Raw genomic sequence first — 21,353 nt, 5'->3', positions numbered from 1 at the left:
CAGGCTTTGAAATCGCCAATGACACTGCACTTCAAATAAATGATGGTATCCAAGCTACGACAATAAACAGACTAGCTCTTTTCCCTCCTTCCATGCTACCCTCCTGCTCTTCTATTATAGTTTAGCATGCAATAATTACAGCCTCTAAGTACACTGCATCCAGAGTTATCAGGACTTCCAGTAGGAGCCTGATAACTAGCATCCCGTGCAACAGTGTGGAAGCAGCAAAGTGGAACAGATGAGCTGCCCTCCCCTGCTTGCCAGCAGGTCCCAGAGAAGAGTGTAAACACATACTCTGTGGCTCAAACTAATTAATTTGTTTATTTCAGCTTGTTCACCAGTATGGGTCAATGATGACAAACCACTATAGAAAACATAATACAAAGAACAGAGGCTTTTAACAACCTAACAAAACAGCAAACAAGCCAAACCCAAAATAATAAGCAATCTAAAGGTGTGCAAGTATGGACGAGACATAGGCAAAGAACAGAGCTATACTTCCTGAACTGCTCTCTGCTGCTAAGAGATACTATTTACTTCTAGACAGCCAGTGTAACACATAGCACTAATACCCCACAGAACACCTGCAAAGCACTGCATAAACCATAGCTCATCTTAAAGAATTCCTAACTGAAAATAAAAGGAGTAAAAACTTGCTACATAACCCCAGAACAGAAATCTACCTATAATTAAAAGGCACATTTGCCATTTTAACTAGTCCAGGGGAAGAAAGACACAGCACAAAGACAGCTTTGTGCATTTCAAGTAATGTGGTTGCAATTAGCGGCATTTCAAATCCTCGCAAGGAGGGCCCTGAGCACAGCAGAGCTGGCCCTGTTCAAAACCTGCACTGTAACAGTTGTAGGTGGGTCTTTCCTAGGCAGTGCTGCCTCTAAATGCTTGTCTGGGCTCTTTACCTTGTTATAAATGTAACAATTTGTAAACATGGTGTTGAAATCCTGCATACATTCACTGGCACTCCAGTAATAGTTATGTTCCAGGCGCTTCTTGATCGTCCCCATGTCCATGGGGTTTTTTATTATTTTGTGATAATCCTGTTGAAGAAACAAGACATTACACCTCCTGATATGCAGAGTGTTGTTCACATCTCGCTCTAGTCCCAGCTTTCTCCTCATCCCCCCTCCCAAAAAACACATCCCCAGATTTTTGTGGAAATTTTAAGTATCGCCTTTGCTTTCATTTATTTTCTAATTTGTAGCATTTTAGTCTATGGTTATGGTTATGAACTTGACTACAAAGCACAAGAACTCCTTCCACAACCACCAGTCTTCCCCAGCTCCCCCCAGTACGTGCTCAAACACATACACAAATGGCTACTTGGACATTACCTGCTTTTTGTAAGGACAGCTGGACTGGGAAGGCACTAAGAGTAACATATGGAGGAAAGCGTGCTTTCTCAGCAGCTCTCCCTAGAAGCTGTTTGCAGCCTTGATACCCCTTACAAGGCTGTAGATGCCATTTTGGATTGTGCCACAGAGTGGAAGGGTGCCAAACTTGGCAGCTAGATTAACACTGCAGCAATGTGCTTCATGCTCGTGTGGGACCAGAAGTCAGGGCAGCAGGGTCAGCACTAGCTTTGGCAGGGTGTTCAGTTTAATGGTGGACTGGTTGCAATTTGGGAAACAGCATTTCTGCCTCCCTTTTTAAAAGGCTGCCTCTGGCACTTACAGAAGTTTATCAGTGCTAGCACTGGCTAAGACTGTGCTAAAAGTTTCATCCCTTACGAGGCTTTCACATGTTAACCCAGTTTCTCTCTGGGCTGGTCTCAAGCATCTATAGAGGCTGTGATTAGCCTGGAGATGCTCTCGGCATGCACGGTTATACACTGTAATTTTCTCATTCTGGAGAAGAGCAGCAAGTCCTCTCACTGCACGTGCACACAAAGCCACGTACAATCACTGGCCACTCTCTGAACCCAACCCTCAAGCGCGATCTGAGGCACCACTATTTCCAGGCAAGGTATGCTAGGGCAGAAAAGACAATCCTGCTGGCTACTGGGCTTGTGCAGACTTAGGCCACACTTGAAAAACAACTATTCTTCCAACTGACTCCTCCTCTAAATTTTCTGGTAACCTGCCCTAAAACCACCTCAAAATGCTTCACTGAGAAACTAAATCCACAAAAAGGCGGCACAAAGGAGCACAGACCTAGAGAAATATTATACAGGTGTTAAGTGTTTTAGTCTTTTGGCTAGCACTTTAAATAGTAGCCATCAACAACATTACAGAGTTCAAAAGACTCCTGATCCAGTCCACAAAATTGGGTTATAACCTGTGGTAACTGGAGCTCTCCTAACCTTACATCCCAGAACCATGCCCCCTCAAATCCTATGTGCAACGCTCTTGCTCAAAGCAGCCAGAGTTAATTTGCAATGGGCCGCACGGCTGAGCAGACAGCAGGGTAGACAGGGGAGTGGTGGTGTCTGTATTTAAGTGAAGCAGGTGAGTAGGGGTATGCCTCCACTGCTGAGGTTTTACACCTACAGGACCCCTTTGAAGAGGTGAGGAGTGTGTTGCTCTATGCCCTGGAAGAAAGCAGCATAGTAAACTTCGGTCATTTTTTAATAACTGAGCTATATCTTGTACTATCTGGTCTGACAGAGACAGGGTATTGTCGTGGTTTAACCCTAGCCAGCAACTAAGCACCACACAGCTGCTCACTCACTCCCCCCCCATCCAGTGGGATGGGGGAGAAAATCAGGAAAAGAAGTAAAACTCCTGGGTTGAGATAAGAACGGTTTAACAGAACAGAAAAGAAGAAACTAATAATGATAATGATAACACTAATAAAATGACAACAGTAGTAATAAAAGGATTGGAATGTACAAATGATGCGCAGGGCAATTGCTCACCACCCGCCGACAACCAGCCAGTCCCCGAGCGGCGATTCCCCACCACCCCCCTTCCCAGTTCCTAAACTAGATGGGACGTCCCATGGTATGGAATACACTGTTGGCCAGTTTGGGTCAGGTGCCCTGGCTGGGCATGAGAAGCTGAAAAATCCTTGCCTATAGTCTAAACACTACCAAGCAACAACTGAAAACTTCAGTGTTATCAACATTCTTCACATACTGAACTCAAAACATAGCACTGTACCAGCTACTAGGAAGACAGTTAACTACATCCCAGCTGAAACCAGGACAGTATGTATCATCAGGCACAGGAGGCAGATGGGTAAATGCAACTGTTCTGTTCCTTCTATTTCCAGGACAGCATTTGAAAATATCTAGCTCCAAAGTATCCTTGGTAATGAGCTTCTCCTGTCTTCCTCAACACGGAAGTCAGCAGCAAATCCAGGAAAGCCCATTGAAAACACAAGTTACATTGAGCCCAATGCCAAATGCTCAGAAGAGTGTGGGCTTCAAGACTCGCTCAAATTGAACAGAGGTGGGACAAGGAGTGAGGACACATAAAAGTAAACAGAGGCAAGCTCCAAACAAAACACTACGCTTCAGTTGCTCTAAGACAGCTTGCCTGTGTGCTTTCCTCTTCCTTCACTAAGTGAGAAGCAGTTTTCTCCTTCAGAGACCTGCACCTCTCCAGCTCTGCAAGACATCATCTTCTAACTCAGCGAGTCTAACAGCATTCAAGGAAATCCCCCAAAGCAACCTTGCCATTCTGGTCCAGCGATCAGAAAACTGATCTCACCAACACAAAGCATTCTAAGAACAGAATACCGAGCAGAAGATGATAGATACGTACCGGCAAATTCAATTTAATTGCATCAACAGGTTGGTAGAAAGGCCAAGCAAACTGGTGCTTCCACAAGGTCTTTACCACAACATTTTGCATATATTGCAATTGGTTGGTCTTCCGGCCAGGCTTATTAGGATTAGTGACCTCCGGAGGCGGTGGATTCACAGGGCCCTGAGGAGCCTGGATCGCTGATGTGACTGTCGACATTTTCCTGCTCTTGCTCTCACTTGCTGTCACAGCAGCAGCAACTCGGAGATTTTCTTTCTTCCTTTATGCTCCCTGAACGGGACTGACATCCCATTTCCAGGGTCCAATCATACAACCTAGATCAAATGAGAGGAAGAGGACAATGTGTAAATACAGATACTTGAAGTAGGCATGTTAAGACACTTCTGCTGTTGATAGTGTTTGAATTCGGGCTCTTTACCCCATCTGCTTCGTTCCCTTTAACATACTTTGTCTTGATAATGGGCACAGTTCAAGACCCAAGAGACAGTGGAACAGCAATTCCCAAATTCAAAGCCTGCAGACAGCCAGTAAGCTTTACAGGACTAGTTCTTGCTTTAACTGGCTCAGTGAGCATCTTCGTGCAAAGAAAACACATGGGGTAGCATAAGAATACGGTTAGGATGTAATGTGGAGACTCCCATGAATGCACTGATCCATAGCTTGCAGCTCCATGTAAACTTAACTGCATTGTCTCTAGACCCATGTTGGCTGGCACTGAGTCAGCTTACAATTCTCTACAGTGGTGCAATGGTTAGTCTAAAATCCCATAATCAAGAGCGGATGACAGCTGTCAGAGGACCTTGACCCAGAGAAACAAAAGAAGGGGCAGAGGGAGGTACGGTGAACAGTTCAGTTGTGAATGAAATGTATCACCAGAAACATCCTAACTTGAAGTGACCTGCACTTTGAATCTCACAAATGTCTTACTACTGACATATCTGACTGGGCCCTCAGTTTCATGCAGAAGTCTCAAGATACAGGCTCAATATAAATACTAATTAGTATTATACTCATATCCCATGACCTGGCTAAGAGAACACTGTCATGCTCTCTCTTAAAGGCACATATGAAATACAGAAGAATACACAAATTGCTTTATTGTATTCTGTTTTTTCCCCAGCAAACTGCAGAGAAAAAAATGGTCTAGTATCACTGTGTTTTGTATACCATATGGTAAACAGCTTTGCTATGTCATCTTCCATAAACATTTGATATTTCAATTCACATCAGGACTGCAGCTACTCTTCTCATGGCAAGCAGACCACAATCACTTTCTAAAGGCAAATTATTTCAAGTATGTTCAGAAAGCCACACAAATACTCTGACATATGCTTCTTGGCTGTACAGAGAAACATGAGCAGAGACAGAAGCTGCAGTAATACAGGAAGAAGGAAAGAGCAGTAAGATATCCTAGGAAAAAAATAAAAACCTCTTCTTTGATACATCCCTAATCATCTCTACTGAATATCTGGACTAAATATAGAACACCAACTTACCCTTTGAGTTGCTGATTAGATGATGGCAAAAAGTAAACACATACCTAATTTAGGGGAATTTTACAAAAATAGGTGTGTACAAACATAAACATCCCTGCAGCAGAGAGGGATGTTTAAATATTGGTCTTCTCAGGCTTGCCCAGGTAGCGGAGGCATGTGCATTCTGGAGGCCAGCTGCTGCCCCAGCAGCTCTGTACTAGAATGCTCCAGCACCCCCGTGACATTGTGGCACAGGGAACCACACCATAAAGCAGCCGGTGCTCCAGGTGCCACAGCCATCAGGGACACCTGAGTGCTCCGGGTGCCACAGCTGCTGGGTGCACCTTGCCATGGACCAGTTTGGCTTGGCTTACAGGTGTCCCTGGCTCCAGAAACCAGATCTGGTTTATTTTTTGAGAGGTAATTGTATAGTTAATTTTTTATAGTGCTTCTACAGAAAATGAAATTGTTAAAAAACGAGAACAAATCCCTGTGTGAGTACGCGTGCTTATCTGTGCAGGGAACACCTAAGACCAGTTATGACTCTGCCACCATCCATTCACCAGACCCATTACATTCCAAGGATGTACAAAAAAACCGGAGATAACAGTAGGACTTTCTTGTGCCATGTATATGGCACAAGTATAGATCCAGAATCAGGCCTCTGGTCCCTATTCTTTGATAATTCAAGAGCCCAGCTTAGTAGTTCAAAAAGGACCGTCTCTGTTCTCCAGCCCTCTCATCTGATCGTGCTGCTGCTGGCAGGCAGGGTGATCACCAAGCAGCCAAGAGGGATGCTGGCACCCTCTGGGCAAGGAATTTTAAAACTAGGATGTTACTTGGGATTTCAGATTTGGAAGAAACCGGGGAAGCATTTTCTCCTGATGTTCCATCAACTCAAAGCAGCAGCAGCAATATTGCAACATGCAGTCTTCAGATCAAGGAGGGGAGAAGAGACAAAGAATTAAAAAGAAGAAAAAAAGATAATTAGGAATTTTCACTCAGTCTCCTCCTGGGCAGCTCTCTGCATGGATTTCAGACCCCAAGGCCTCTGAGCAACATCCATCATCCGAGTGTATGCAACACTGACTGCAGGTCCCTGGTGACCACCATTAAAGCATTTTGTTTGCTGTCTTCTTGATTAACAAACTGAACGCAATGCAAGGATTGACGGGAAATAAAATGCCCAAGGAGAGCAATTCCTACTGCTATAGAGCATTTCAGTCACAAGTTTGAAACTATGCAGTGCAACTTAAGTCCTCCCTTTAAATAACCTAAGGTTAAATACAACTATTCTCTTTTCATTTTAATTTCTTGATGTTCTCCTACCTCTCAAACTCCATTTGATAAGGATTTTTTAAAATGAATTTTTATTAAATCCCAGAACTCTAATTCAAAAAACACAGATCTAGCTCCTGCCTCTCCCAAACTCCGTCTCTGACCTTAGCCAAGGTGTTCAATATCTTCACGCCACAGCTCCTCATCTGTGCCATGGAGATAGCGATAGTCCTTTCTGTCTTCATCGGCTCCACCCAGCCAGCCTGCGAACTCTCTGGGACGTGCACTGCCTCTTCACGTGCACATTTTGATTGTCAAACTTAAACAAGGTTTGTACAGTCCACATAAGAGAAACATGTAACAGTCATCAGTGACAGAACTCAGAAAGGATTTTAATTAAGAACATTACCGAAAGTAGGAGAGGCAGAATCACGACAGCCAACTCGGCTAGTCCTCTGACAGCTGATCCTCTTTAACTTACACGCTCCAACTTATTGGTTATTACAACCAAAAGTGGCTACAAACCTCAAACCTCTTAGCAGCACTGTCATTTAAATGCTGGATCCTGCAGCTGAAAGTCAGGAATAGCTACCTGGGCTATCTTAACAGCACTGGAAGTATCCGTTCCTGGCATAAATACAGCTTTAATGTGCATGTGCCTCACTGCACCCTTTTAACCCTTGGTCCATCAGCTTCCTCATCATTTGCTGGGGAAGCTGCTTTGATATCAGATTATTCCTTAATTTTTAAAACTAAAAATTTGTTTCTACATCCATTCCTTTACTTATAAAGCTTCAAAATAATGTTCTTTTTAAGAATGTAAAAAACAGGATTATGAGGAATCTGGAAGCTGAGGGTGCAAATGCTTTGGAAATGTCCAGAAGTGTATGACGTTGAATTCAGAGAGGCTGTGGCCCTGCCTGAGAAATCTACTAGTTGTCAGACCTCATTTATCAAATGAGGAAAGTGAGAGGCATGACCATCTGACATCCCAACTTACCATACAAGTCATCCAACATGACACTTAGGTAGACTCACACACAAAAAACAAGCAAGCTTACACAAATTGTCCCATAACTACAAGCGGAATCAAAATACACAGCTCTAGTCTAAGCACTTCAGCATCTACTGAAATTGTATTAGTATCGATAATTATTTAAACTATTAGGGAGCCCAGCTGTGAACCAGGACATCACTGTACAAGGTACCACACAAGCCTGCAACGAAGAAAGCCAAAACCAGCCTTGGCACAGACATCATGTGCATCTTCTAGTGAAGGCGTAAGACTGGACTTCCTTCAGCCTTGGAGTACTAACTTCTTAAATTTAAATTTTTAAATTACTATTTATCCTGTTCCTCAGACCTGTAATGTTCAAGTAACAGAAGTTGTTCTTGATTTTCTGGCTGCAAGTGTACAGTTTTGATATTACAAATTTAAAGTACACCCTTTTGCCGTCATACATGAAGAGTGTACACTGCCTCCCACTTTGTGCATTTCTCCTCGTTCTTACTCATCCCAGTCTGAGGTGATAACTAAAAGCAAAACCCAAACCCTCAAATATATCTTGCTTCTCTGGAGTTTAAGTCTGTCCTTTTGTGCTAAGTTGCAACCACAGTGTGGCATCCAGCAAAGCTATGGGGTTTGGCACATCCCTCAGCCAAACCAGTCATCAAAAAAACTCAGCTAGGTTGGAAGGATTTATTTTTTTTTAACTTTTCTTTCATGCAGTTGCTTGCATGGGTCAGTCAGTGGAGAGACAGTTGGCATGGAGAAAACATGTTAATAATTCCCTGTACTAGTAGAATAACATTTTATTCGGCTGATGCAGCCCACAGACTGTCTGCAGCGGTGGAGACTATTTTAAAAGAAGCTATAAAGCCCCATGAAATATGCACTGTGCCAGTAAGCCTGCTGCTTCAGCTAACGGTTCTGCCACTTCCTTTGGCAGTGCTGAGCATTTAACGGATGGCTCACTCCCTTGCTGCTGTTCGTGCAGTACAGGATGGTATTTGTTTTGATTGCAAAATTAGAAGGTAGCAAGCTTTACGTTAGCATGTGAGCCCAACAACTCTTTTTTTTCTCTTGGTATAGTATTGCTGCATGGTTACTTGGACACTGATCAAAAACTGGCGCAATTCCAGCCCAGCCAGAAACAGCAACATAAATCTTCCCATCAGGGAAAATTATCAAGTTTAAGAGATGTTCCTTGACCTCATCTTTATCTCCACATTATTATTTACATTACAGTAGCACACGGAGGCTGTGCAGAGATCAAGGTCCCTCAGCACTTAGCACTCTGCAGACACAGAGTAAGACCCTGTTCCTAACTTGAGGAGCTGGTGCTCACAACTCATGCTTCACACTGTGGTGAAGTGATCTGCCGGGGGCCACCCAGCGAGCCTACAGCAGAGCCGAGGGCAGAGCCCTGAACCCCGGCCAGTGCCTGGCCCCAGTTTTGTTAGCCAGCCCATCAGAGAAAGAGCACCTCTGAAGGAGTGCTGCTCACACAGGCGTGAAAGGCAGCGACTGAGCCTTTTTGAAGGTAGGATGGAGCCAGCAGCCAGAATCGCACTGAGACAGCAGGGCAGCTGGAGCAGGCGTCCTCACGCTGCTGCTCCAAGCCTTAGTCCCCCACATAGGCTCCTTGCAGCCACCAAAGCAGATGCTCAGTCCCTTTTTCCCCCGACAGCAGCAATAGCTGGAAGCTTGGTCAGATTTGCTACCATATGCTACTCCCCACCTCAGAGAAGCAGCAGGCCCATGATCACCTTGCCCAGACCGTCTTATAACTGCAGGAGAGGTTTAGTGCACTACTACTACACCTCAACACAACCTTAAAGTCAGGTAAGATTATTAATTGAGGGTTGTACCCACCATTTCATTCTATGGCTGTAGAAAGTAAGGGCTACACCACCACTCCTCCAGGTTCCTCAGAAGAAAACAAAGCTGGTGGATACCCTCCTTTTCCTCCTACTCTGCCTTCCTTTCCCTTCACAGCCCCATATCGGAATTGAACTTCAGGCAGCTTTCACTACCTACTAACTCCATGTCAGCAGGGATGTTCTCTTCAAACTCAAGGGATCTGTGATTTGAGACAAAGACTTGAGGACAGATGAGTTGCTCTATCAGCCAATGCTGCCTTGGCAGACACACGCACGCTATACACAATATGCCACCCCCTCAAGACTTGGGGATGAAGCAGTTGCACTTGGCTTCACTGCAGGAAATGGGAATTTGGCTTGTGAGTGCCCCTATGGCACACTGCAGCTTTGCACTCTGAAAGTCCATTCAGCTGTCCTTGTCTCCCAAATCTTTAATTCCACATAGCAGAGATTTGCTTTTCATGCATATTATTTTGAGCACAGCCCCAATAACATCCTGAGACTGGAAGATGCAACTGTGTCCTTAACTTACCTCTGCATGAGGGAGGGAAAAAGATCACAGAAGATTAAGTCGGTTCCTTGACTTTTGACTTGTTTAATTTAATGCCCATCAGATTATGCAGATGGATTTCCCACCCTTGGTCTCTCCTTGGCTATTATAAAAGCAGGTGTTTCCTCAGTAAGGTGCCTGTGGGCTCCTAACCAGTAGATAAGAATCAGCCAGAAGTAACTGGTAATTTCAAGGGCCTTCAGTTCTGGTTCATACTCAGTGCTCCTTGCAAATCATGCTGCTTTAAGATGCCTCATATCATGCCTTCAAACTCAGGGGTACCCAAAAGTCACTTTATCTTGGCTATAAAAGCACTGGGGACTTTTATAAAGACTATTCTAGGCATCTCAAATAAAATTATGGTCTTTCTGATAATCACAGGCTAGAGTATTTCTCTCCACCAAGTTGCTAACACCACAGGAAGCACCTTCTGATCAAGTCTGAGCAAGAATTTAGATGCATGTCACATACCTCCTGCAACACACAAATCATATGGGGCTCAACTGCTAAAAGCTGTAGTTTCAAGTGCAGGGAGTGATGTTTCACACTATAACAAGTTCATTCTCATAGCTTTGAACTTCCTTTTGAGAACAGTTTAAGTAACCAGCCTCAGTAATGGATTAGGTATGGCTGATCTTGTTTTGGATTGTGGAGGACAGAATGACCTCTGGACATTTCTTCCAGCCCTACTTTTTATGGTCCTCTGAAAACAAGGAGGCAAATTTTAACTCAGACATACGTTGGTTTTGTGCAAGCTCTTGAGTTACACACAGTTTTGTTAACAAAGTTTGCTGGTTTTGGCTGGGGTAGAGTTAATTTTCTTCATAGTAGCTAGTACGGGCTATGTTTTGGATTTGTGCTGAAAACAGTGTTGGCAATACAGGGATGTTTTCGTTATTGCTGAGCAGTGCTCACACAGAGTCAAGGCCTTTTCTGCTTCTCACCCCACCCACCAGCAAGCAGGCTGGGGGGGCACAAGAAGGTGGCAGAGGACACAGCTGGGACAGCCGACCCCAACTGACCCAAGGGATATTCCATATCATATGACATCATGCTCAGCATATAAAGCTGGGGGAAGAAGAAGGAAGGGGGGTACATTCTGAGTGATGGCGTTTGTCTTCCCAAGTCACTGTTACATGTGATGCAGCCCTGCTTTCCTGGGGATGGCTGAACACCTGCCTGCCGATGGGAAGCGGTGAACGGATTCCTTTTTTTGCTTTGCTTGTGTGCACAGCTTTTGCTTTACCTATTAAACTGTCTTTATCTCAACCCACGAGTTTTCTCACTTTCACTCTTCTGATTCTCTCCCCCATCCCACCGGGGGGACTGTGGCTGTGTGGGGCTTAGTGGCCAGCTGGGGTTAAACTATGACACAAGGCTACAGGAAGAAGGAAAAGTGTGAGTGGTAATCCAACTCTCTGTTGGATTCCTGACTGGAGGAGTTCAGTCAGCTTTCAGACCTGACTCTCCAGTAAGGATTGGACTGAGATTTCAGAAATAAATTGAACTGCACTTGCAAAAAATCTTCCAGAAAGTACTTCAGCAAATTAACTGCGTGACCTATAATGAAAATGTTAACAAACACTTAGTTGTAGCAGTGGAAATAAGCATCTACAAACAGGTTTCAGAGTACGGAAAGCAGCTGGTGGCTGGCATATCAACACTGGGAAGGCAGAGTCAAATCAACAGGATGGGAATGGGTAACTGCTTCACAGGAAAATGCTAGTGGTTGTGCCTCTCACAAAGAGATACACCAATTACATCTTTATGGCAATGGAAAAAAAAAGTGTTGGGCTGTTTCAGCCTTCATTTTCATAACAGAGATTTGGCACAGAAAGTAAAGTGTTCGGGATAATCACATGCCTGGGCAGAGTCTGCTCGTGCCATTTCTTCCTAGAGCAGAAAGGTGGAGATGCAATGAAATTACCTTGCATGACCCACAGGATTGAACCCACACCACCTCATAATCAGAGGAAGAGCCAGAGAGAAGCCAGACAGCAGGCAGTCAAGGTTTACAGAGGAAGAAGAGAAGGTGAATCTGCTTCAGAGCATATGCTCTCTCTTATCTAGTGCACTGCAACACATTGAATGCTTATTTGGCAATTTCTAGCACTTGTAGGGGTTACTGCAGTCCCACAAAAGCCCATGTGCAGCAGAAGCCCTGCAGCCTTGGACATTAGGCAAAAAGGAAGCACTGGGAAGGTGCTGGCACATGGCCACATACCATACAAGCTCCCAACATGTCAGGAGCAGGATGGGGGGGCGGGGGACCTAGGGGAGGCAGGAACGTGGCTGAAGGCGCATTGGAAGTATGGTATAAACCACAACACAGACAGCAACTCAGTCCTCCTCTGTGATTCAGTAACCACTTCAAGCCCCATCCTGCAAAGTGCTAAGCAACCTTCCCCTCTCGGTAAGTTGCACAGTTTCTGTGGCTCAGTGCCTCTCCACAGAAGGTTTTGCAGACTTATCACCTACAAGATACAACTAATTGGTCAATCAAGATAAACCTCTTTCTAAGGAAGGTTTAGGCAAAGACAGAAACAAACTCAAGCTCTCTGCACTTTTTGGCCCCTCTACCTGGGTCAAACCCTCCTCTAGCTGTCTATTAGGGAAGAGATAAAATGACAAGGGGGGTTAAGTGCTAGGTATCTGGGGCTGGAGAGTCTATTCAGACTTATCAAATTTGTGGGTACTCCCATTGTTGCAGTTACAATAGCTATGATAGCTGATCTAGTCAATGCTAGCCAGCCCTGAAGATACATCCTCTCACTGCAGTATTGCTGCAGAATGTGATCCCAGCTAGAGAATTCCCATTGTACAAGCATAAGGTGTGCAAGAGCATGGAGATCTTGTTCTCTTTCATCATGTTTCCTAAACCACCACAAAAATAAATTGCAGGCTAGTCAAGAAAAGGAATCTCCATGTTTACAAGAAAGTTGGGCAGGGGGGAAAAGGTTTGATGATCCTAAATTCAAACCTTGCTGATGGGCATAGCAAAAGACTCTACAGACTTGGGTACAACTTCTTCAGACTGGCCAATTCCACAAATTCAGAACTGGCACAAATGCTGTCTGCTGGATGCCGCCTTTGTTATTCCACCTCTCAATGTTTCTGGTATCATTATCACTTGAACTTCACAGATGGACAGAATCTACTGTTCCACCTCAACTCACCCTTGCTTGTGCATTCAAATCCATACTTCAAGACCAATCAGAGCTACAAATCCATTTGCTCACTTGGGTTTGAACTGCAGTCACCCTTTATTAGCAATCCTTCAAGTCAGTATCCCAACTGCTCTGTAAGTGGGAGACTGAAACTTTGTGACAGCCTGATGTTCTAACAGGCTCAGTGGCAGGGGATCTTTGGATTTCTGCTTGTCCAGCTATCAGGCAATGCTGCCACAGCACACAAGGAGCATAGAAGGAAAATGTCACTTGCTGAGAGCTGCTAAGAAGAAACCATGCATCTAAAAGTCCAGGAGCAACAGGTCCGCCCCAGACACACCACCAAAGTGACAAGCAAGCAGGCTGAAGCTGTTGATCATTTTAGTACTGGATGATGATGCTGAACAGTCTTAACCCAACACTCATTGGCTTCAGCAGAAGTCAGCCTAGGGTCCCTTTTACTTACTTTCCTTCAGGAAGCAAAATTAGTGGAAAAAAACAGATACAAATACTACTGAGCAGATAAACTGGAAGACGAAACAGGCAGCTAACCTACACCCTCTGGGAGAAAGCAAAACATAGAGAAAGTCAGGAAAAGAAAGGAAGAATGAATATAGTGAGGACATAGAAGTTAAAGTTTCCCATTTCATGCAATTTGAAAATGTGATTGACTTCAGGCTGCTGTTAAACGCTGCATCATACAGATCCACTTTACTTTTCTGAACTACAGACTACAGCAGGGGGAGAGAAGCCCTTGTGTGGTTCATCCAGGCTTGGTCACCTTTATTGTTGCCATGCAGCAACACACAGAAAGGACCACCACACACCAGACACTGTATGAAGACAATACACATTGCAGGAGACTCCAGCCTCTGCTTGTGACCAGACATTGCAAGTGGGATGGGGAGATGGAATAGAAGCTGGAGACTGACTGATTGCTAGGGCAATGAATTGACAGGTTAAACACCTCAACTTAACCATGTTTCATCAGGATGTGCCTAGACACCAACTGCACTACGACCAAGAGGCTCCACTGCCCTGACCAAGCACAATGCAGTGTGCACAGAGTCTCTGCCCTATGAGTGAGCAGCCTAGACAGGCCAGGGAAGAGGCACAAATTGGCAAGATATAATGGTCTTAAAAAGGAAAACTAAAAATAAACAAATCACAGTGCAGGTCAGTACCACAACCCACCTCCTTCAAGGCTCTGTCTCCTAATTCCCCTCTGTTCATCTATTACATTACAGCCTACCTTCTCCAAAGCATGACTTACCCAACACATGATACTACTGCTGATTCATCCTGTGACTCCAGAAATCAACTTTGCCAATTTCAGGTCAGCAAACCATATTTCAGTTAAATTATTTTCAAACAAACAAACAAGCAAAACCAACCAAACAAAAAAACAACCAAAAAAAGCCATACTCTGGCACTGAGCCGAGTTTCAGATGAGACGTGCATAACAGAAGCATTTAGGTACACCCATTAAAGCATAACATGGCAACACCCGCACAGGCTTCAGAACTCCTAATGGGATTATTGTACATCTACACCCTCGCAGCATTCTCTTTTTCTGCTTTTTAAAGGATATGATCTGCAAAGTTAAACATTTCTGTTCTGAAAAAGAGTCTGCCCTTCCCCTTTTTAATCAGCATATGGTGCTCTGTTGTATGTTTACAGTGTAAGAAAAAAACCTCAAACTTACTCAGTTTGATTCAGCATATAGTGAATAAATTACACAACAGGTTTTGTCATGATTGTTTCTTCTTCTGCAGTTTGATTTCCAAAAAGAGAGATTATTGGCCACAAAGCATTTTGAAGAAAAGGCAAAAAACAAAAACAAAAAACCAAGAGCTCGAATACTTCCCTGCTGGGCAGAGCATCTCCAAGCTTCTGCTATACCTGCAAAGAATTACAAAAAAAACAGCTACAAAACAGGATGCTGACACTTCAGCTCAGTTCTTGACACCCCATGCTGTAGGCTTCTCAGTTTCCCACTTGTAAAATGGGGATATATTTCCACTAGCATCTACAATTAAAGTCATTAGTCTTTTCCCATGCATATATACATTAATTCCTTCTCACTGTTATGGTTATACTAAGTTTTAAGGAAAAAAAGCAAACACACAGAGGAACCTATATTTACAAGGTGTTCAAATACCATAACTTAGGTTTCTGGAAACACTTAACTGTTCTTTACTAAGTACAATGCTAATTGTCATTTGAAGGAAGTGCAAAGCTAAAACTACCATCTGCTTTATCCCTTTCCCCATACTGCAGAGCTCTCTAAACACGTTTCTAAAAGATAAACCACAACACTCAAGAGGTCCTTCATGACACCTGTTAGGGAGGGGGGTTTAGATACAGCCGAATTCCAATTCCAACTGAATCTAAGAGGCTACATGTAACAGGAAGATTACCTCCTCTTAAGGAAACTAAGTACAAAAAGTATTCTGAGCAAAGTATAAAATACAGAGCCCTTGCAAATAGCATTCAATTCCTATGTATTACCTATTTAAAGGATCATTTTCTGCTCTGTGTACCTAATAACCTATGCTGCAATTCTCCTTTACATCACCAGTACTGCATGGCCATATATCAGCATTATTAATATAAGTTACAAGTGCTACAGATGTTATCCTTACCAGAAGCTCCATGCAAACATCAACAGAGAAGACAGACTTCTAATAAACACACACAGATCTGTACGTTAGTTAGAAGCATTTCACAGTAAGCAGCAGAACCATCAAAGTGATTCATTAGAGAAAATACCTTCCTTCATCAACAGACCTCCCTTGCGCACTTGTGCTCCAACACTTTCTCCTACTCAATTTTAAAATTTATTTTTATACATTAAAATGATTAAAGTTACTATTTTGAAAAAGAACAGATTTGGTTTAGGACAAAAAGCATTACAAGTGTCGTAAGAACGAATGTGCTGCTACTGGTTTAAATCATGCTCTGAGTTTACAGCTACAGCACTGCAACTTTCCCATGCAAAGTCTACCTAAATCAATATATGACAATCAAGTCAGTTTAAGGGGATGAACAATGAAATGAAAGTGATTGAATTACCATGACATAAATATACTACTTGTTAGCTGAGCCACAGTAACGTTATACTTGGTAATGGGGCAGAGTAAGTACACCCACCCACCCACCAAGTCAATTATTGCAGCTTAGCTGACAGAGAAGCAGTAACTTATGCTGCATTAGCCCTCCCATTTATGACCACCACTCATCCCCTATGCATGTTCCCCTAAACAGGGTGCACCGACTTAAATTTGTTTGGGAACAGATGAAGTTAAGTGCCTTGTCTTTGAACAAGCATGTTGTCCCAGAATAACTCAATGTGTTATCTTAAAGCAAACATAACCAAACAAGTGCAAAAGTCTGTACATGGTCTACTATTTCAGATGAAAAGTGCCTTGCTGATTTTGCTAAGGTTGGGTAGATCCATAAATTTGCTCAGCTATGCAAGGAAGTTGCAGGTCAGCTAAGGTGTGAATAAACTGTGATAGCTAAGCTGCTGTCACTCCCTGAGAGCATCAGCACAGTTTCCACTGCCTGAGTTTATGCATCTGATTTGAACACCCAAACAGTCTGTGAGAAAGGGAAAAATTTGGATCTTAGAGTCTATTACCCCTCCCTACACAGGGAACAGAGGCTGCTAATTTGGGGGAAGAGGGGAAGGTGCTCCCTACTGCCTAACACACCCAAGGGAGGAAGGTGGTCTGCCTCTGCATACCCAGAGGAACACTGCTCTGTCCACTGACTGCTCGGGACAGACAGACAGGCTCCTAACAGGAGGAGCTAAGCTTCCCCATGCACAGCTCCTGCTGTGAGCACCCATGGCTTAGCTTCCTGCACAGTGAGAACAGACAAGCCCTCAACCTCTCTTAAAGCTCCTGCATATGGATGAAGTTCAAGTCAAAGGAAGTACGACTGCAACAGCATGGACACAAGTATCCCAATTTATTCCCATGTGGCTTATTCCTGTCCAGGAAAGGAACACACTTTCAGCACACCAGCCGATGCATAGTACACACACTCAAGACAAGTGTTTACTCCAGCAGAAACTTGGGGAAGCATACCCTCTTCCATGTGGCACCTTGAAGAGCTGCACTTTAACACTATTTCACAGATCCTAAACAGAACTGTAGCACCAACACAAAAGTTGCAAAATGGCAATGCTTTCCATTAAGGAACAGCATTCTCCATTATACCCACACACAATTCTTGCACATACAGTACAGAACACACACATGTGCTCAGCGTATCAGTTTCACTACAGCCCACGGTACAGACAGTTCCTAAACCAGCCTTGGTAAGCAAAAAGGCTGCTATGTCCTACATCCGCTCCCAGAAAAATAACACAGTACTGCAAACTCCGCACTTGCTTATAGCCAAACCTATTGACCAGTGCAGGTTTAGGAAACAGATTTCTCTCAGCATGGCCATATCGGTGGGTTGCAAGAAAGTGAGATCCCCAACCAGGCTCCCTCCGTAATGTTACACAAGTTGAGCAGTTGAAAAGACAGAGTTACACAAGGAGAAACATGCCTTTCCTTCAGTACAGGTTGGGTTTGGTTACGACAGGCAAGTCAGTCACACGAAGTGCATCTCTGCTGGTATACCTATGTCAGTGCATGAAGTCCTCTGCAAGGATATCAGTACGGCTGTATCCGTAAAGTGCTCCAGGTGTAAAGTTCAAGAGTGCAACAGCTCTCAAGGCCAGGAAGGAAAATTGCAATCCTTTCCTGTCTCTACCTCTCTCTTTTTAAAGGAGAGAGAGGATCAAACAGGATCATTCCCAAAGCAGACTGATGTCAATCAGAACTGAGTCTGAATCTCAAAGTTTGAAGCTAAATGGAATCAGTTTGGCCAGGGCATTTTGTTCCACATTGGTCCCCCATGCACAGAAATTTCACCTCAGATTGTCTTTGCCACACCTGTTGCACTGCTGGTGGAGAGGAGAACGTTGAGCCCTGGTCCCAGCAACAGAGACAAATCTTCTCCTCTGTCCAGGTTATCCATATTGCTGAAATACTTCCAGGCATGATGGTGTCCTCTTATCAGACTCAAGCCGGAAAGAGACTGAGGCCTGGAAAGACGCTAAAGGAATCCAAAATAGAGGCGAGTGTTTCTTCAGCTGGTATCTTAACAGGAAGAATGGGAGAAGGAATAAGGACTAGTAGAAAAAGCAGCACATTATGATGAATTTCCACACTGCTCTCCAGAAGAATTTAAATCCTTCCAATTGTGGCTTTAGCAACAAGTGGGTTAAAGAGTTACTGTGCCCCAAAGAAAGTTGTTCACCTCCAACAAGCACTAATGATTGACAAAAACACACTAATGTCACAGTAAAATACTGTGGAATGAAAAGCTCGAGATGCACACATCCTTCCAAAATGTCCTGACAGCTCACTGAGCAGCATAGCAAACAATGGCTCCCTCCTAATTCCCAGAACTCTATTGCTTACAACGGTGTTCTAGGCTATTACTGGAGAATAATGTGGCAATTTAAAAAGAAAAAAAAAAACCAACAAAACAAAACCAACACACACAAAACAAAACATACAGTTCATGGTAATGATTGGGAAACCCACTGCGGATTAATGAATTTTGCAAATTAGCAAAGCAGGAGCAACCAGGATTAAAGAGAAACAATCAACAACACTGAGATGCAAAACACTCTTTGTTCATTTATTTAGCAAAGTGTCGTTCTGTGTGCGCTGAAAGCACCTGATAGCTTACCAAAGTAGACAGAGAGTAATATATTTTGTAAAAGTAATTAAGCCTTTGAAACATGAGACCTCACTACATCACTCAGCTGCTGCTGAGGAGAGGGATTTGACTCCCGAGTTGTTTGTGCTGTCAACGAGAGCGATCAGGCTCCCAGATTACGCCAGGGAGAAGGAGCGAGATTCTAGGAGTGTAGCAAGGCTTGGCTGTAAACCCACAACCCGCTGCACAAGTGCTCCCCCTCCCCCCAAAAGTTAAGAGGTAAATACTGAACAGCATCTTTCAGAACTTGTACCAATTAAAAGGTGTGTCTGTAAAAACTATGGGAAGCCCCAGCCTTCACCAAGGCAAACTGCTTTATCTGTTTGCGCTGCCTTCAGCTCACTGAGGCTCATGGGGGAAGAGACTCAGGTCAGGCAGGCTGGATCCCCAGCCTGCAGACATGGTTTGTGGATACCAAGAACCTCCATTAGACTCCCCACCATCTTAGGAGATGACTGAAGGATAAAGTTTTAAACACACAGTTCTTAACTCAGGAAAGAAGCATTTTTCAATACTATTAAGAACTGTGATTTAAGTCATTGTACCCAGTGCAGTTACAACAGTGCAAAGAAACAACCAGCTACGAAGGCTACTGAAATACTTCCATTTGCAGACACTGACTAACAAACCCAGCCACCTTTACAGACTGATAGTGAAAGAACACTGCTGCCTAGCATGCTTACTGAGATGGAACATCAGCCTTCTTCAATACGCTTTTCTTCCAAATATTTTTTAAATTACAAGAAGTAAAGTTTCTGAAAGCACCTCAGTGCTTAAATGACATAGTTTTATTTCCACAAGCGACAGAGCCTAGTTTTTATTTGAAGATAACGGAACTAACACTCCAAAGTCAGTTTTGAGAACAAACCTCAGACACTTTACATTGCACATGCATTCTTTCTTAATTTAAACTCTGCATGCATAGGTCACTAAAACTAAAAAGCCTTTCATTGGAATAGCTACTGTCTCAGCTCTGAGCACTATACAGGCAGTGAGTATAGAAGACAATATTGCAATCAAGCTTATGCTGAACATTGAATAAGACTGTTACCCTCTGCCCAACCCTTTTATTAAGCATTGTCTCAAAGCACTAAATACATGCATGAGTGAGTATTTTTAACCAGTGTGGACTAAAGAGAAAGAAATAAACAATCTTAGCATTTTTCTTTCCGAAAAGGAAGGCTTTGAGGTCAGGAGTTACTCTGTTGCAGCAGGAGCCTCCCAGCGTATTATTAAAAACTCCCCAAACTTCGGTGCTAACAAAACAAGACACACTCTGCTAGTGCTGTGATCTGCAGATTAGGAGGCAGGACTTCGCATTTACAGTACACTCAAGCGGTTGGGTAGTTGTAAGCAATACAGATCAGGTTTTTTTGCTTGTAAAGCAACCAGACTGCTTTGGGGATTTCTTGTTTTATTGATGCATATTTATTCTGCACTTCTCACCCATATACTGCAGCACATATGGTAGTCACCAAGTCCTCTCTAATACCTTATCACTGTGTGAATTAAAGACAAGAGTTTCAGCTTTAAACCTAAATTTCCAGTTTAATTTAGAGACACCCCCTCATCACACTCACATATACTGAACACATTAAAAATACTAACAAGCGTATTAAAAAAAATGCTTCTCTATTCCCAGCAAGGAACAGCAGGTGTGCTTTGCTAATTGTGTTACCCCCAACCTACTATTTACTAGTGTCAGGGAACTTAAGATGTTAAAAAAAAAAAAAAATTAAAAAAAAGCATAAATGTTTGAAGTATTAGTGAAGCCATCGTATTTGCTTATCCAAAAAAGTTTATTTTAGTAACTTTTGATTCCTGAAGACATCAACAGAAAGGTATATCCACACCACAGAATTGTCACAGAACATTCAGCGTGAACCTTACAGAATGCATGCTCCACGTTGTCAAAAGTCATTTCTGTAGGAAACACATTCCCTATTAACACCCTGCAAGACTGAACCACGTAGCTTAAAGACGTGCACAGATCTGCGACCTGAACACTACAGCTTTGTTTGAAAGTGAAACCAAGCAGGCTACAAATAATGGTCTATCCCCAGGGAGGTGCAAAAACCAAACAAGTAGTATAAACGGAGGAAAAGTACGGCTGGGTTTTGAAGTTCTACATTTTATTATCGGTAGCATTATTTATAGCGTGACACTTCTATATATAAATCTGTGAGCTGCGTTTCTTTTTACACCTATAAATCATATCAAGTTTAGGCAACGAACCCTCGGTTTCCGTTTATTTACAAAAGTTCGGTAAACACCAGATATTTACACGAGCGAAGAAGCCGTATATATACACAAACGGACGCATGCGGACACGGACAACACACGAAACGCGCACTTTTCAGCGCATCATATGCAGCCTGCTCAGACCTTTTTCCAGCTCACAAGCCAGCGACCCGGGCGGCGGCGGGGGCAGAGGGAAATGGCCGGGAAGAGCCCGGCGCTCGCCCCGGGCGAGGGGCCGCCGCCGAGC

The 21,353-nt window shown here is 43.5% G+C and overlaps 1 protein-coding gene across 7 annotated transcripts in view; it reads right to left on the bottom strand.

Moving 5' to 3' along the window:
* Positions 1-21,353, bottom strand: part of BRD3 (bromodomain containing 3) — a 45,721-nt gene that overhangs the window by 17,139 nt on the left and 7,229 nt on the right. For 5 of the 7 annotated variants that reach the window (XM_010570814.1, XM_010570815.1, XM_010570813.1 and 2 more), the window contains exons 2-3: positions 3,723-4,039; positions 918-1,055 (exon numbers count right to left, since the gene is read on the bottom strand). In XM_010570814.1, coding sequence (XP_010569116.1) covers positions 918-1,055; positions 3,723-3,923 — 339 coding nt within the window. In that variant the 5' untranslated portion in view covers positions 3,924-4,039. Of the gene's footprint in view, positions 1-917; positions 1,056-3,722; positions 4,040-5,221; positions 5,241-21,353 lie in introns of those variants that run through there. The other 2 variants (XM_010570816.1, XM_010570818.1) reach the window with 2 other exon arrangements.

The sequence above is a fragment of the Haliaeetus leucocephalus genome, unplaced genomic scaffold, assembly GCF_000737465.1.
Source record: "Haliaeetus leucocephalus isolate CR32 unplaced genomic scaffold, Haliaeetus_leucocephalus-4.0 Scaffold306, whole genome shotgun sequence".
Classification (NCBI taxonomy): domain Eukaryota; kingdom Metazoa; phylum Chordata; class Aves; order Accipitriformes; family Accipitridae; genus Haliaeetus; species Haliaeetus leucocephalus.
Note: the sequence above shows the minus strand (reverse complement) of the source record. Positions and strands in the feature narration are given on the sequence as shown.